The 16,357-nt window shown below is 52.4% G+C and overlaps 4 protein-coding genes across 4 annotated transcripts; 3 read left to right on the top strand and 1 right to left on the bottom strand.

The window, feature by feature from the left end:
- Positions 1-2,469: 2,469 nt before the first annotated feature.
- N0V96_007957 (uncharacterized protein) lies at positions 2,470-4,637 on the top strand (the record flags this gene model as incomplete). The annotated part of the gene is made up of 2 exons (XM_053194347.2): positions 2,470-2,477; positions 2,504-4,637. 2 exons carry the CDS (start codon positions 2,470-2,472, stop codon positions 4,635-4,637), a joined length of 2,142 nt encoding a protein of 713 aa, XP_053048197.2.
- A 1,201-nt stretch (positions 4,638-5,838) lies between these two features.
- N0V96_007956 (uncharacterized protein) lies at positions 5,839-7,266 on the bottom strand (the record flags this gene model as incomplete). The annotated part of the gene is made up of 3 exons (XM_065758172.1): positions 5,839-6,209; positions 6,839-7,127; positions 7,225-7,266. 3 exons carry the CDS (start codon positions 7,264-7,266, stop codon positions 5,839-5,841), a joined length of 702 nt encoding a protein of 233 aa, XP_065613314.1.
- Positions 7,267-8,434: 1,168 nt separating this feature from the next.
- Positions 8,435-9,878, top strand: N0V96_007955 (uncharacterized protein; the record flags this gene model as incomplete). The annotated part of the gene is made up of 3 exons (XM_053194344.1): positions 8,435-8,837; positions 8,906-9,494; positions 9,554-9,878. The coding sequence occupies 3 exons, from the start codon at positions 8,435-8,437 to the stop codon at positions 9,876-9,878; spliced, it is 1,317 nt and encodes a 438-aa protein (XP_053048194.1).
- A 436-nt stretch (positions 9,879-10,314) lies between these two features.
- N0V96_007954 (uncharacterized protein) lies at positions 10,315-11,454 on the top strand (the record flags this gene model as incomplete). The annotated part of the gene is made up of 3 exons (XM_053194343.2): positions 10,315-10,365; positions 10,435-11,151; positions 11,344-11,454. The coding sequence occupies 3 exons, from the start codon at positions 10,315-10,317 to the stop codon at positions 11,452-11,454; spliced, it is 879 nt and encodes a 292-aa protein (XP_053048193.2).
- Between the last annotated feature and the right edge of the window lie 4,903 nt (positions 11,455-16,357).

Genomic DNA, 16,357 nt, shown 5'->3' with positions numbered 1-16,357 from the left:
ATTCCCATGTGGTTAGACAGATGCTGATTTGCATGCCTTTACTCCCATTTCCCTCCTCCCCATCCCCATCCCCGAGACATGCCCATTTCGAGCAGGAACATCCTTGAATCAAGCCTATCTTCAGCCTCCCTACTCCTACATAGTACAGAGGGCCTGGAGGGGGGTTCATCGCATATCTCGTCGGCAAAGTGTACGAATAGGTGCACCGTACACGAGCTGCTCTCCCATCGCCGAAGCAACACAGCATTTGACCATAGCCACTAACAGTAGTACATTGGCTCTGTTAGCCGCCGCCCGGATCAAGCATGAACCTCAGCAGACCACCACACCACCCACGACTGTGCCCGTGCCTGTCAAGCCCGTTCATGCCATCTGATTGCGCCATTCCCTTTAGACGGGCCCTCGAAGGTCGTTGGTTCGCCGTATTCTCTAGCTTGGCTCCCCAGGACGACGACGCCGGTTGAAGCTTGTGTGCCGCCATCATCCCGTGTTTGCTCATGTTGAAACCCTAGATAGGCGCTGGCGTCTGTCCGAGGAGAAGAGTATCTTGACAACGACACATCTGGTCACCAAGCAAGATACAGACTGGAGGCAGGGTAAAGAACCCCTTTTGCAGTTGGTATCGTGGGTTGTTTCAGTTGGCACAAGTTGCGCTCTGGCTCGGCGATCAGAGCCTACAGAGTATCTTAGTCACAACCTCTGCTATCTGTACTTACCTTACCTATCACCCAGCGCTACAGCTGTCAGCATAGGTGCCCCAGGACACCCTTCTGGCCTCCCTGTCGAGCCACGTTGGCCTATCTATTTTCCATGGCGTTGGCCGAGTTTCCCCCTCATCGGCCTGCTTCTAGCCTGGAAGCCAACGCCGTTAGGGGGCGTCATGGCGATCTGATCAGACTGGACTCGACACATGTGGCTTTCCCTCTGGTCTTTGTCTTTTGTGGAAGAGAAGCAGAGAGAGAGAGAGAGAGAGAGAGAGAGAGAGAGAAAGAAACAGAATATCTAGGGCAAGGCACGTGTAGTCAGAGATTGTTTCGTTTAGCTAATTGGCCCTATAACCTAATTACGACACAGCAGAGCCCTCAACAGTCTATCCACCGGGAAGCTCCCAGCAACACAGACAGTCAGTCGGAAGAAGCGCCCTGCGACTTTCGCATCTGAGTTTTAATGGTAAATTGTAGGCGAGCAGCGCAGTCTCACCAAGTGCGCTGTGCTCTGCTGGACAGTGCTCCCATCCCGCTATCTTGTCAGGCCTTGCCCAATGAGATATGCTGACTGCTAGGGATACGTACCGTCCATGACCTTAACTCGAGGTACTTACTTCCATTCCCACCCCAGGTTGTTCCTCTCTCTGTGTTTCTGCATCCCTACGGAAATGAATTAAGAAATAAATAAAAAATCGGCCATCTCCAACGAGAGAGAGAGAGAGAGAGAGAACAGGCCATCTCTGCCTGCCTTAAGGTGTACCTTAGCTTGCGGCTTGCCATCTGCCATCTGCCAACTGCCAATATCTACGTACCCAGTACCTAGCATTGAGGCACAATTGTGTGCCGTCCTGAGGTTACCTTTCCTCACCTGCTTATGCAGTAACTTGCCATTGGTTACTGCATCGGCTGCGGCTGCTGCTAGGTACCTTACCTGACCATTTTGTTTCCCAGGTGTTGGTGTTCTTCACACTCTATCCTCTTCCTCCCACAAAGTGAACGATTGGTTCCTGGACGCTCCTTAGCACTTCTTCACCATCTCTCTTCTCCCCCTTCTTGTACTGCCTCTTCTGGATCCTGCCTTCTCCTTAGACCAGGAAGCGCCCTTCGCTGCAGACCAATCTTCGCATCTGCCGTGTTACGATTCTGACGACTAGATTTCCATCTGCTTCTGTAATCACGCTCCCAGGGCTATACAGAGAGTCCCGATACGCTTTCCGCGCTGCACCTCACGGACCTCCCTTTTCACAAACTTCCCCTCGACTCCCAACCTCCCCCAGGCTCGAGTTCCTCCGACACCTTACGCATACAACCCTCTTGCTCACGCCAACTCTTCGTCATTCGGTGTAATCCTTTTTCTCTCCATGAAATTGCCGTCTTGGACCTTCTGTAATGATCAATGATATACGCATCTGACGTCGCCCCCGCCTGATATCTACCTACCTACCTAACATTCACGGACCGACCAATCGTCAGCACTCGCTCTTCGCTTCCCCCGACTCCAAAGCCGCCGATTGCACCCCTGGTCTTCTTTTGGCTGTCCTCTGAACTCCTCGATATCCTCAAACTTGCACAATTCCGTTTGTTAGGGTGGTTCATGTCATGTTCAAGTTAGGGTTGTGTGAACTACAGTAGAATTGCTATGAGTGGGGATCAGCTGGCGTCCAGGCAAGAATTCTACCAAACCCGCCCCGTTCACGTTCGTCTTTCTGTTTCTGCCTCTCGACCAGGTCGCAAAGATTGGCAGGCCGGACAATCTACCAAAATGCCATTGTGCTAACTAGAAACTCTGACTACAGCTTTGGAAACCCAAACGCTCAGCCGCCCACCCCCAAACAGACTCCCACTTCCGCCGTTTTCCCGAGCCCCGTTTTCGAAACTCCCAAGCAGTCCCAGGGTCACTTTGACGACGCTGGCGGTTGGACGCCTCGCTTTGCAGAGGAATACTCCGTCTTTAACACAACCCCAGGCAACCTTCGAGGCTCTCCGGGTTCCTTTCCCGACTTTTCCACAGGTGCTACTACGTTCCCTGCTTCGGCAAGCCTCAAGAGGCCACTGTCCGCCGAGAGCCTCGCTGCTCAGATAGCAACACATGCCAACCACTTCTCTCCCAACACGAACCTACCTCTACCCCCGGTCACCGCAGCTCGACGACTGCCCTCTTCTCCCAGGCCCCCGATCGAACAAGCAGACTTTTCCAGCCAGGAAGGCGGTTCGGCCAGTCCAGAGCAGGCGTCACAAGACAACATCGTAAAAAGTTCACAAGGAAGGGAGAGCGTGGCGGATTTGAACGGGCAAACGGCAACTCCTCCCCCATCCTCCCACAAGGGTGGCCGGAAGCTTGCTCCTAAGCTACAGGACGACAACATGCAGAATGACCATGGCTACGGCCAGCCTGACTTTTCTGGAAACCCACAACATCCCAACATGGCGGCCTTTGTGACTGCTACCGACATGTTCGGATATCCCATGTCGGCTCCGGCAAACGCTTCCGCAAGCTTCTGGGACCCGAGTGCCGACATGTCGGGCATGGAAATCGACTTCTCCTTTGGTCCTAATGTCTTTCAAACTTCGGGACATCGCCATATGCCTTCCTTTGACGCCTCGCAAATGTTTCAAGAGTCTGCTGCCTTGCCGCCGTCAGGTAGCCAAGAGACTGCCCAGCCCATCAAACGGACACGGCCCCTGGCTCCCAAACCTGTCATGAACAATGTCCAGTCCAGCTCGACAGATATCTCCATGGTGACGAACTCGTTCTCAACCCCAATGGACGACCCCTTCGGTATTATGAGTCCCGGCGGAGTCGATCCTGGTGTCTTATTCGGTCGACCGCTATCTGCAAACATGGGTGCGAACATTCCCGTCACACAAGGCTCGGCACAGTTTGCCCTTGCAGCGGCTGCTGAATCACAATCGAGAGCGCCTATGCACGGCGATATTCGCCGCTCCCTCAGTACCAAAGAGCTGGGTCAAGGAAGGCCATCCGGTCATGCTTCTATAAGTTCTCCGGTCAAATTGAATGGGAGGCTCAACGGATTGCAACGGAGTGCCAGTGAGAATCGTGGAAGACGCGGACTGGCAAAGCCGTCGTTACCCAAGCTCGCTCCAGCCATACAGCCGAGGTCCCAGGTGGCCAATGGTCCCATTGCCGGCCCAAGTAGGCCACCGAGCCGCCCGTCTGGCAGAATCTCGCCCCTGAAACAGCAGCACTCTCGCCTCTCAAGCTTGACGTCGATACCTGAGTCGGCACCTCCGCGACCTCGCACGGCTGTGAAGTTCACGATCGACTCGAGAGGCAGGGCGCGGGCCGAGACCACCATGGTGATGGATGAGCCGCGACTGGAGGAGGTACGGAGACTACCGGTGACACGGGAAATGCCGCGCAGGGAGAAGAGCTGGGAATCCGAGGACGACGACTCTTCGACAGACGACGAACCAATCATTATTCCCAGCCGAAATACCTCGTTCGCATTACCAGATCCTCGTCGACCGTCGTCAGCCTCCATGTTCCATTCGTCTCGAAGGAGCGTTAGTGAACACAGCTCGAGTAGCTTGGGCGCGTCGGTTTCGCAGCACGAGGCTGAGAGCGAGGCGGAAACCGTGATGAACGAGGCACAGGGAAAGGGGGGTGACGCAGCAAGCGAGCTGCGGAAGCTTGTTGAGAGCCGCCAAAAGCGTGGACATCAGGCACCTGGCAGTCAACGATCACAGCGATATACGTCGGGCAGTTTCCAGGATCACCTCGGGGGTATAATGTCTCCGACGGGTTTCACGGAGGCCAGCCTACCCTCGCCGACGAAAGCGACGTACAACGTTCGATGCGTCTGCAGGAACAGCACCGATAGACAGGGAGAGTACATGGTCCAATGGTATGACACCGTCCCCAGTCTGGCTCGTCAAGATCGCCAGCCATCACCTATGATGCTTCACTAGTGCTAACATTCCACAAGTGAGTCCTGCGAAATGTGGCTTCATGGATCGTGCATCAACATATCCAAGCGAACACTTCCATCTGTGTACATATGTGCCTTCTGTTCAAACACACCCAACATGCGAGGCGGTCGACTCCGGGGTAATGGCCCTGCACTGGGACCGCCCGGGGCGAGCCCGTTAGCCCGCAAATCATTCAGGTAATACGTGAGTGCATTTTGAGCACAACGATAATGACCGGCCCCGAAAAGTCGATGACGGCACGCGAGGAAAAGAAAAGGTTTAGAAAGAGAAACGGGGCAATCCGTCATCACGTCATCTTGGATATTGATGAGTATATATAATTCCCGAGTACATACCTTGCGGTTTAATGATGAATAACAAACGAGAGGATGCTAAGAAAAGACAATACTGAAGCTATCATGAGATGACTTGAATTTCGCAGAAAGTGACCAAAGAAGCGAGCTGAAGATGGATCTACCGACCTTCGGAATTCTCAGTGAAAATTTTAGACCCCGGACCTCGGCGGCATCGCTGGCTTTATGTAGACTAGCGATGCTGTCGTTGCTGAGCTGACCAAATTTCTCGAGGCATCAGTGAGGGCGTGGGTCACTCGAATGAATGGTTGGTTTACATTTCACACGGCATGGTCTGAGAGGACCATCCCACACGCCAACGCGGCATAATCTTCTCTGTTGGATTTTGCTCCTTCGTTATTACAATCTGCATTCGAAGAAGAGTGCCATCCTGATGTGACTTCTGCCCGCCATGACCGTCCTAAAGTATCTTTGAGCTTGATCCAACACAGCTCCCTCAAAGAGACCATCAACAGAAGGAAGTATTGATGTGCGTGTATCCGTACGCCTGGAGCACAAGTCAGCCGGTCGTACCGTCGAATGTCAAAATTTTGGAGGACCATCCTACCTTTTTCCATCCAGGAATCGAGAGGTAGGCTATACCATTTTGAAAGTCAGCACGTCCATGCACCTTTACACATCCCTACAAGACTTCTACATCAAACACTGGGAGGAGAAGAAGAAGAAGAAGGAGAAGAAAACTCACCACCCTCCATGAATCCATCCCCATTCCTGCCCCCACAACCCCTGGCAGCCCACTCGACGGCATCAACCCACTCCTGCACAACACACGGGTTCCCGCCGTTCCTCCCGTTGCCCACGTCCCCGCTACCCGCATACGAGCACATCTACGCCACCGCATCGCCCCAATGGCCGTAGATTTTCTCGCGGTAGCCGAGACGTTTGCCGTTGAGGGCGGCGCACTGTGCTGCGAAGGCGATGCGGGCGCCGTTGGGGTGGGAGGTGAAGGCGGCGGTGGTGATCCAGGGGCTATCGGAGCAGAGCGGTTTGGTGTCGGAGGGCCAGGATGTTGTGTCGCGGCGGGGGAAGGGGAGGTGTGGTGGTATGCTGTTTGGGTTTGGGATCGAGGAAATGTCGATATCGGGAATGTTGAAGATTCGGGTGTGGATTTCTTCGCCTTTTGGGGCGAGGGTCACGATGTAGGTTCCTTGTTGGGAGCCGTGGGGCACGAGAGTTGAGAGGGTTGGTCCGGCTGATGCTATGAGGATGATTAGGTGGTGGAAGGGCGTGGAGATCATATTTGCTTGCTGTTGATGGTCAGGGGATAAGAAGTGCGAGATGGAGAGTTCTCGGTGATGTGAAGCCGCATCAGATTGTGAGAATATCCAGCCAGAAGGGGTTTTGCTTATAATTCATTGACTTCATGTTCGTTGCCTTTACCCGAAATCTGTGTTTCGTCACATCCGTTCCGTATCTGGCAGTTACTCGTCCTCAAATCGCGATGGACCGATCCTGCTGTTTAAGTTGCGGATGTTCCCTACCGCCGTAACGGTTGCCAATCATAACGATAGGTATGGTAGTTGTGGAAACCAACGATAGATGGCACCAAGTGCTCACTCGTACCATATATGGTCACGAGGTTAGACTCGAGGAACCTGATCGAAGATGCAGCCCGGCACCGATGAACACTGAATGAACGAGTGGCACAGGTAGAACGAAGAAAACGAACGATTTCTCGTTGTACATTAATCGGCTGTCTCACTCTCGTCCTACAACCAAGATTGTAGGTTGTATCTCTTTGGTCTATTTCTTTCCTCTCCAGTTTGTCCCATGTGTCGTAATCGTAAAACGCCCCTCTCATCTATCATCATCCCCTCTTCACCAAACAGGCGACAGTCGTCGGTGACACGTTCAACATGGAGATTAAGTCCTCGTGCTCGTGGTCGTAGACCAGAGCATTGCACCTGATGTTGAACTTATTCTGCATCGAGTCGTCTACGATGATGGTCTCCTCATCCTCACCGTCTTTGCCGCCGGATCTCACGGAGATGTGCCACTCTGCTGGGTCGCGGTGCCGCGGCAGTAACCTCACCGCGTGGAAGTTTGTCTGTTGTAATGAAGATACCTGGACGAGCACTTCGCGGTCCCAGGCTTGGTTGTCTGTTACTTCACGACCCTAGAAAGAAGTTTGTGGTGTCAAATCATGCAATGATGAGGTAGGAGCGGTGTAGACGAAAGGGGTATGGGAGCTTGAGCACAAAACAGACACCAACTTGGCGCCAGGCGAAGAACAGGGTAATATAAATACTAAGCATAAATAGCCCATAGGGGAGAAATTACATTTGATGACGTTGGTGAAGAACCGTCACAGTCTGATTTTGACTTTGAATGAGCTTCATTTTGCAGACGGCGAGTACCGCGCCTTGAAGGGTTCAGCCTCCAATCTTCGGAATGCATGACATCGACCGTCTGGAAGTAAATCTTCATCTTTATGGAGCGAGTTGGCGGACGAATGGGGGTATCGCGGAGCTTTTGTGGATTAGATGCTGGAAAAGGAGATACACACACGATGTTGGTTCACAACTTCATCAGGGGCTCACCGGGGCAGTCGGCGGCTTTAAGTCCCCACAACGAAGCTCATCCCGCCGGAGGTGGGTAAGTCCCGTTGGGTCAACAGATTCTCGACGCTACCCGTATATCGGTACCGGCTTGCGGGGTGCGATGCGGCGAGGCGTCGTTCTGCAGCCCCGGCGCACCATCCTTTAGGTCTTACCGTCTTTAGCCAAAGCATTACCTTTGAATGGCGGTAGACCGTGGACCGTGTGCCGTGGACAGAATACCCCACTTGCCTCGGTCTGAACCGCGGCAAGGAATTTGGCACGAAACTCGGCCGTACAACAACATGTTGCTTGATATATTCGTCCGGACGGTATCTCACGTTCTTGATACGCATCGCAAACTGGGCCATGCGGATGGATGGTTAGACCGAAGGCCCCGCCGATTTGTAGATCTAGAACGTCAAACCGCGTCTGGCGGATACACCGTTCCAAGAACACTACGTAATGACCGACAATGAGAGAGCTACTAGGTGTGGATCGTTGACATACACTCATCTCGGACTTTGAAGCGACTGTGAGCACTTGCTTCTCAAAACGTTGAGCGCCTTCTAAGCTGTAGAAGCTGCGGAAAACATATCCCGCCGTGACCTGTCAAATGGCAAGAGACACTCACTGCTGGAGGTATGCGTCGACACATCTTCACCCACTTGCAGCCGGTGGGATGGTGAAACGAACATGACCAATTGGCAAACAATCGCCTCTTGAAATGGAGGTTCTCCAATTCAGAGCCTCGGCCGGGTACCGTCCAATGTTTGTATAAGTAAAGATTGAGTGTGTCCAATCGGCAATGGATTTCCAGTAGTCAGTAGGTCAAGTCAACATTTGGAGAACTTCAATCACGCAAACCACTCATACAAACAACGCGATGTCTCAGGCCCTCCCTCTTCAGAGCAAAGACATCTTCCGCAACTTGCCAACTTTCCCATCGGATATCACAGACTTGACAGCCCTCATCACCGGCGCCAATGGCATCAGCGGGTTTCACACTCTCAGAGTCCTCGTCGACGCACCACAGCGATGGAAGAAAGTCTGGATAGTGTCGAGAAGCCCCCTCTCAGAGAAGATGATGAGCTTCTTCTCTGCCGAGCAGCAAGCGCGCATCGAACACATCTCGCTCGACTTCCTGTCGGACGCGGACGTCATCGCGCAGGGTTTAAAAGAGCGTCAAGTCACGGCAGACTATGTCTTTTTCTATTCCTACCTCCAGCCCAAACCTGAGCCTGGAGCCGCGGCTTGGTCCAACGCTGAAGCTCTCGTCAAAGTCAACTGTCAGTCCATTCAAGCCCTTTTTTCTTTCCCAAGGAGAAAGATTGCGCTTCTTAACACCCTTTGCCAGCGGCCTTGCTCCGAAACTTCCTAGGCGGACTCGAAAAGTCCTCCATCCGCCCCAAACGCATTGTCCTACAGACCGGCGCCAAAAACTACGGCGGCCACATCGGCCAGGCCGTCTCGCCCTTTGTAGAATCAGCGCAGCGCGTGACCAGCGAGCCAAACTTCTACTACCCGCAGGAAGACGCCCTCTTTGACCACTGCGCCAGGACGGGCGCAAAATGGAACGTTTTCCGCCCTTCCTGGATCATCGGCGCCGTGGAGAACGCGCAGATGAATGCGTTTTACGGTCTCGGCGTCTACGCCGCCGTGCAGGCTCACCTCGGCAGGCCGCTCGAGTTCCCCGGCACGATGGCAGCTTGGCTCAAGGACCACGCGCACTCGCATGCTCACCTTACCGGGTACTTATCCGAGTGGGCTGTTTTGAATGAGCATTGCGGGAATGAGGCGTTCAACTCGAGTGATCAGGGATCGTTTAGCTATGCATTGTTCTGGCCTGAGCTTGCGAAATGGTTTGGTATCTCGAAAATCGGGAGACCTGAGTTGGACGAGTCCAAGATGCAGACGATTTCCATGCCTGGCCAGCCGCCTATCGGGTACGTGTCTCTGATTGTTGCGAGGATGAAGCCCTTGGCTGACTTTTTTCCGTGTCTAGTTTTGGCCCCCGTGGAAGCATGAAGTTCTCCTGGTCCTTCGTCGCCTGGGCCAAGGAGCCCGAGAATCACGAAGCCTGGAAGGAGATTATGAAGAAGCATAACCTGCTGAATGATCCTTTCGAGGACCCCGAGGGCCAGTTCATGTTCACGGACGTCGCTGTGCTGCCCGATGCCTACGGCCGCCTTAGCCCGAATAAGGCCCGCGTAATGGGTTGGAACGGATTCGTTGACACGGCGGAGGGAATCTTTGCGACGTACCGCGAGTTTGGCAAGCTTGGAATGCTGCCGCCGATGGCTGTGGACGAGGCTCGACCGTTGATCTAAGAGACGGTGGGGTGTGCTGTCGATTGTCACGCAGCTCGAGGGGTATAGTAGTGTGTGAAGCAAACAAAATGGATGGAGCGGGTTGATGAACACAGCAAAAGTTTTATCTGGACTATTTAGTATGGGAATGGTGTTCGTGAATGCTTGCTTTTTTGTTTGCTTCGCGATGAGAAAACGGACAGAGAATGTGGAGTCCGACAAGACACCCCCAACGGCCTTGGAACATATTGGAGAAATCTCAACTAAGTTTGATTTAACATGGCTATTTTCTATCAAACCCAATTATGTTATGAATGTGGCCGGAGGGGCAATGAGAGATAATAAAGGCCCCGACAGAATGCAACCTAGGGCCTGCAAGACATGAACCTATTTCTAGACAGGGTTGGTTGGGACGGCGCCCGCGAGAACTTGCAGATTGAAGAGAACTCCGACAGAGATGGAAGCAACTCCTGTGGAGCTCGCCGGCGTCGAAGGGGTGCCAGATGAAGTAGGAGATCGACTGGTAGACGGAGTGGTGGACGGACCAGGGAAGGCTAGACCGATGGACGGGTCGTAGACTCCCCTTGTATCGGAAGTTAACGTAGGCGAGACGACAACGGAAGAGGATGACGACGACGGAGGGAGAGTGGTGAGAGAGCTGGTCAAAGAGCTGGAAGTTGAAATTAGGACAGCTGAGGAATTGCTTGGTAGGATAGAACCCGAGATTGTGGGCACACTGCTCGAGGGGAGAGAGAGCAAGGAGGTGCTGCTGCTGCTGCTGCTGATGCCGCCGAGAGTGCTGCTGATGCTGAGAAGGCTCGTGGCCAGGCTACTCAGAGATGTGCTGCTGGAAGACGACGTTGTCAAGCTGCTGGTCAAGGAATTTCCCGAAAAGCTGGCCGAAGAGGTTCCAGAGCTGACCGTTGACGAGCTTCCTAGGCTGCCGGTGGACGAGCTAGTGCTACTAGCAGATGCTGTGCTGCCGGTGTCTGCAGTAGATGAGCTGAAGCTGGATGTGGTGGGCGTAGCAGTGGTGCTTCCGCCGGAGCTTGAACTGCTTGAGCTTGAGGAAGTAGGACTGTCTGTGCTAGACGAAGCCGTGTCGGTGCTAGAGGATGAAGAGCTTGTTATTGTCGGTGCGTCGGTAGATGAAGACGAGGTAGAAGAGGATGTTGTTAGGATTAAGGTAGTAGAAGAATCAGTCGAAGTAGAAGAGTCGGTAGAAGTGGAGGAGGTAGAAGAGGACGTCGTAAGAGTAGGCATGGTGGAGGATGGTGAAGAAGACGAAGTTGAAGTGTGACCCGAATGCTCGGTATCACACAGCAAGACAGAACCGTTGAGTAATGTATGTCGAGGTACAAGCATAGCTACTTTCAACGGGCCGTTTTCAAAACCACCAGAAAGAGATGGAGTAATGATTTCTCAAACTTTTGATCAAGCACAGTTCATTTGACAAGATCAGGACCCCTTGGAATTTCCGCATGAGATGATGGAGATCAACTTGAGCAATGGAGCTGTCACGTTTGCGGATCTGAGAGAGTTCTACGGGCCGGGGCGACATGTGGTTTTGTCCCTCTTCGGCCCGGAGATTAAATGAACTACGGATACAGGCTTCGGTATCAGAAGCGTTTTCTCTAATGAAATCATTTTGTTGCATTCCTCGGCTGATGGGTGGCGAGACAGCCGTCGGGAAGCCGACATTTGGTTTTACGTGCCAGCGAAGCCCTAGGCCAATGGTCAACGTCATGATACAGAAAACTAACGCGCACCACAGATTTCCAGCTATGGATCTTCAGAGTTGCTGAGGGATAGGTCTATAAAGAAGAATGCTTGCTTGCTAGATACCTACTTAAGCTTAAAGGATCAAGCGCCATTCCAGATACGAGTCTTAAAACCCGACACAAGCCAAAGTGGATGTAGCAAATACAGGCAGCAAAACGATAATTGACCGCCGCAAATGAAAATTTATCTTAAGATAGTTCAAGAATAATGAAGCTTTCGTTCGAACTAGCATTCCAATCCTAGACTTCTTTCATCCCGCGGAGCCGGATCAAGGGGGCCGGAGGCGAACGGTCGAGAGACCCGCTTTTCCCGGTGTGAGGGGCGGAGGCGGCATTTCCCCAACCGGGGACTAGTCCGAGGGAGCACTGCGAACTGAACTCGTAACGAGTGAGTAGCAACATGTCGCCGTGACTCTAGGGCTAGAACAAAGCCTTAAATTCGAATGCTTAGCTCATGATTTTTCGATTCTCATGGCCTCGAAATCAAGTCGCGCCACGGACTTCGACTCAGAAATTTCGCCTGCAGAGTGATTATTCAGCGATGAGCCAATTTCTAAGCTTGAGCTTGAGCGAAAAGGAGTCTGCTTGAGATTTATCCACTGGGAATACCCACTTCACTGTTATCTGGTTTCTTTTGTATATATTCACACGGACAGTCACATCCTAAATGCTTTAGCCAATCCTTTAGTCAAGATGAAGGTTCGGGGGTCAACAGTGATTGAATCCGGGTTTAGATGTGAATTAACCTATAGGTCCATCGTAATGCTCCTACACTTTCCTGGCGTATGACGCATCAAAGAGATTACAACGACTGTCGATCACATTTGAATCTGTCATAGATACTCCGTCCCCGACAATACCACCCAAGTTTCCTAGGTCCATCGCACCAGGCTTGCCAGAAAATTGCGTCCACGCAGGTACTCCGGGCCCATTGGCCGGGTTCTTGGCAAAATTGGCCCACGCTGTCTGCATGAACTTGCTCAAGGCAAGAGCTTGATTAGGCGTCGCCGGCGGCGGTGGGAGATTGCCAAAGACGAAGCTGATCTCTGAGCCGTGTACCGGACGAGACAAGATACCTCCGGGTGTTGGTGGGAATGAGGTGGAGTTGAAGAGGTATCTCCAAGTCGGCACCCCGGCTTGGGCCGAGAGACGAGCTTCATGTGCAATGCTGCAGCTCCAATCCAAGTCCGTGGCGAACTGTGTGATTGCATCCTTGGGAGTCGGGAAAGGCATCCCGGCTCCGACTGGATATCCGGCAGTCACAGTCTTTTGCAGCGCATCATCGCCGGGGAATGTCGCAGCGACAAAGGCATCCAATGCAGTCGGTGGCTGACCCATGGTGAAGATGTCGGCTTCTCTAAGATTCGTTCCTATCATCATGGGTATCTTAGAAACCTTGCCGGAAGCCCGTGTAGCATCAGGTGAGGTCGGTACGTTTGCGTCTCCGTCGGCTACAGGTGGGAAGTTGAAAGGACCTTTCGAGAGTACGGACACAAGGGCGTCGACCGGGGCGGCTCTAACGCAATCAAGCGCCTTTTGACTGCCGCAATTAAGCGAAGCTGCAAGAGTTTGAAAGGGGGTCGTCATGTTTGGTCTGCCCAAGAGGCCGGTCATGAGTCCGACGATATCTCCGCCTGCCTGGGGTCCTGTTACGAGATATGCGGTTCCAGACTCGGTGATTACCGCACGAAACGGAGGCTGGGCACCGCTTGTGAGCAGTAAGAGATCGACTGATGAGCCGCCAGCTGACTCTCCGAATAAAGTCACCTTATTTGGGTCGCCACCGAAGGCTTTAATATTACGCTGAACCCATTGAAGCGCTAATTTCTGGTCCATCAGACCAACGTTGCGCATTTGTGGAGGTATGCCTTCGACATCGCCTGGGAATCCGAAGACTGCAGTCAAAGTGATCAGCAACGCCTAATTCCAGAGGCAGAGAGATGATTTTTCCAAGTGATCGATGAATACTCACCACTCGTTCGGTAGTTTGGCGTCACAACGATCACGTCTTGATTCTGTGCAAAGCTCGAGCCATCGTACATAGGTGTATTGGCAGATCCAAACTGGAAGCCTCCACCATAGTACCATACCATGACAGTTCTTCCTTCGGCGGGCGGTGGAGAAGAAGGTGCGAAGACATTGAGGAATAAGCAATCTTCGCTTTCCGGACCGGACGGCATCATGGCAGCAATCGCAGCTTTTGGAAGTCAATGCCACGATCAACAGGAGTGAAGCCCCAGACGAGCTCCGATGTGTAGTAGGGGACTTTCACTCACCAGGTATAGCTTGAACACAGGATGGAGCGAAGGCTGTCGCGTTCATTACGTCGTTGTGAGGCGCCATCGAAGCAGCCACCGGCGGTGCAAAGCGTTGTGGTGGTGCCGCATACCGAACGCCCAAGAATTTGTTGACGCCATTCGCTGTCAAACCAGAGTATGATCCATCGTCCAGCTTGACTTGTACTGGTTGTTGCGCATTCACAAGTGTAAGTAAAGTGAGCAAAGTGATGCCGATAGTCGTCGATCGAGGAGACCAGCCCCTTCGTGAAAACTCCATAATTGGCTTATTAGTACGTAACACGGCCGAGATTACGAGATTAAAAGAGAGTATATTGTCGTCAATATTCGTTTAGATCCCACAGTATGTCACTGTCTTACGAGACCTGGGCTTAGTTCCTTTATGTCTTCGACCCTCAGCAGGGGTTAACTTGGATCTCTCGGCTTTTCCGTAGTCTTTCCATATTCCGACTATCTACTAGATGCAACTTGCTACTGTGTAGGTTATTTTCCTTAAGACCCAGGCGTTTGGAGAGAAAATAAGCTCGGTGGAGAAGCCGCAAGGAAGACCCGAGAGCTTGGATTCGGCCCATTATCTTATTGGAGACAATGGACGGACGAAACATCAAGTGGCACGGTGAGCGGATGTACCGGTGGGATAAACATTTTTGTTCATATTCATAGGAAGTCTATCAGTCGCGTCCACCCCGCACGTGTCGTTTCACACCTTTGCTAGGTGGACGGCCGTCAAAATGGGTAATGGCGAACGACGGCTATAATGCGTTGTGCTACATTTCACCAGCAATGTCCAAAGGTTGAAATGATTGCTAAACGGAAGACCCGGCTCTTACAAGACTAGTAGTAAGCATTGGGTAATGAAACATATTCAGCCGCAGAAAACGAGCAATGAATTTGAGAAGTGGAAACGGGAAGGAGAGTTCCGAGAGTCCCATGGTGAGTAAACCAAGGCGCTCGCTACCTGTAGACGGCGATCAGTGGCCATCGTCAATCTTTGCTCTGGCAATGAGAGTAAGCCGAGTGTCAGCCTTACTTGTGTTGCATGGGATAAAAGATGCCAGTAACCCTATAAAAAGAGAGGCATTGCCTTAGAACAAGCAATATGTTGGGCGCTTTTCTCTTTCCTCGCCCTCATTATGTTGCTAGTTAAGGTGAATCGTTCACCCGGCCCGAGCGAGAGTCCGGGGTTTCTGCGCCACCAGCTAGATCTGTCACATCAATCCATTCGTTCTGGGTTGGCGCGATTAATTCTGCGCGATAGCATCGTCAGAACGCGAGCTTTCCATTGCCCCGAGTGAATGGCTCACCCGCGCCTCGACGGCCCACGCGAAAGCCAACGTGCGGATTCTTGAGCTACCTAGAAGTAATTTACCTATCATAAGAAAAAGAGGTGGTGCACGTATAAGCACGCCATAAGAAATGAACAATTTTGTTCGCACTGGTGTCATGATTGGATCAAGTACTTACTACGCAAGTGTCTCGGGCGCACCCCCGGTCTCCGGGGGTGCGGTGCCAAATCTCACCGGCCGGTCGGCCCCACAAACCCGGCATGTAACCCCGCTTTGGGTACTGCTGAGAATGTTACTGCCCCGATATGGCCAACTCCCCAAGGCCTTATGGCCATCGAGATTCGTCGCGATATTCAGAAACTACGCGTTGGGGAAGGTAATGTACGTAGCAGGGAATGGAAAGTACGGCCGGAACAGTTCTGAGGCAAGGAGCACGAAACAAGAACTAAACAACGACGGTTGCCGTAATGCCTAGTGGTGCTGCCAACACCCACTCCTCATCGTAGCCGGTGAGGAGATGAACCCGGCGAATTGAAAGCATCGCGCGACTTTGTTTTCTCCTGGCAAAGAGTAGCACGGACGGAGGCGTTGCACATCGAGGTTTCTTCCTGTTCTTTCACGTTCGTGTCGGAATAAAGGGTGTAAGCTGACCACATTATCTCCGAGTGGATTGCCCTACGCCAAGGCCGCCAACCGAAGCTCATCAGTTCTTTTAAGCTTCACCACTCCGCCAAGGACCGTCTTTGACTCCGCCAAGTAACGCTCAGTAGAAAATTGCAGGCTGTGCTGGTGAGCAGCGGGTCGACAATGGGTTTAGCCTCACATGATCGGAACCCTGCTAACTTATCGCAGATGAAATACTCACCATAGTCTGGTATTTGTGTTATAATACGACTACCACAATGAAGGATTCATTATCTGGCCTGCTCAGCCACCTATCCTCGCGTTTGTCACAGCATGCGCAATGAGTACCTGGACGATGATGATCAAAACTTGGCAGACACTGTGACGACGCATCTAAGTTGCGCGTCTCATGCTGGATACCTGCTTCCCAACGGTGATGCTTTGCCCACTTATAGAACTACTGTTGCAATGATCTTGGCATCATGGTGTATATAAGAGCAGTGTCAAGCCAG

This window comes from Colletotrichum fioriniae (genome assembly GCF_027942845.1).
Source record: "Colletotrichum fioriniae strain IMI 355084 chromosome Unknown scaffold_9, whole genome shotgun sequence".
NCBI lineage: Eukaryota > Fungi > Ascomycota > Sordariomycetes > Glomerellales > Glomerellaceae > Colletotrichum > Colletotrichum fioriniae.
Note: the sequence above shows the minus strand (reverse complement) of the source record. Positions and strands in the feature narration are given on the sequence as shown.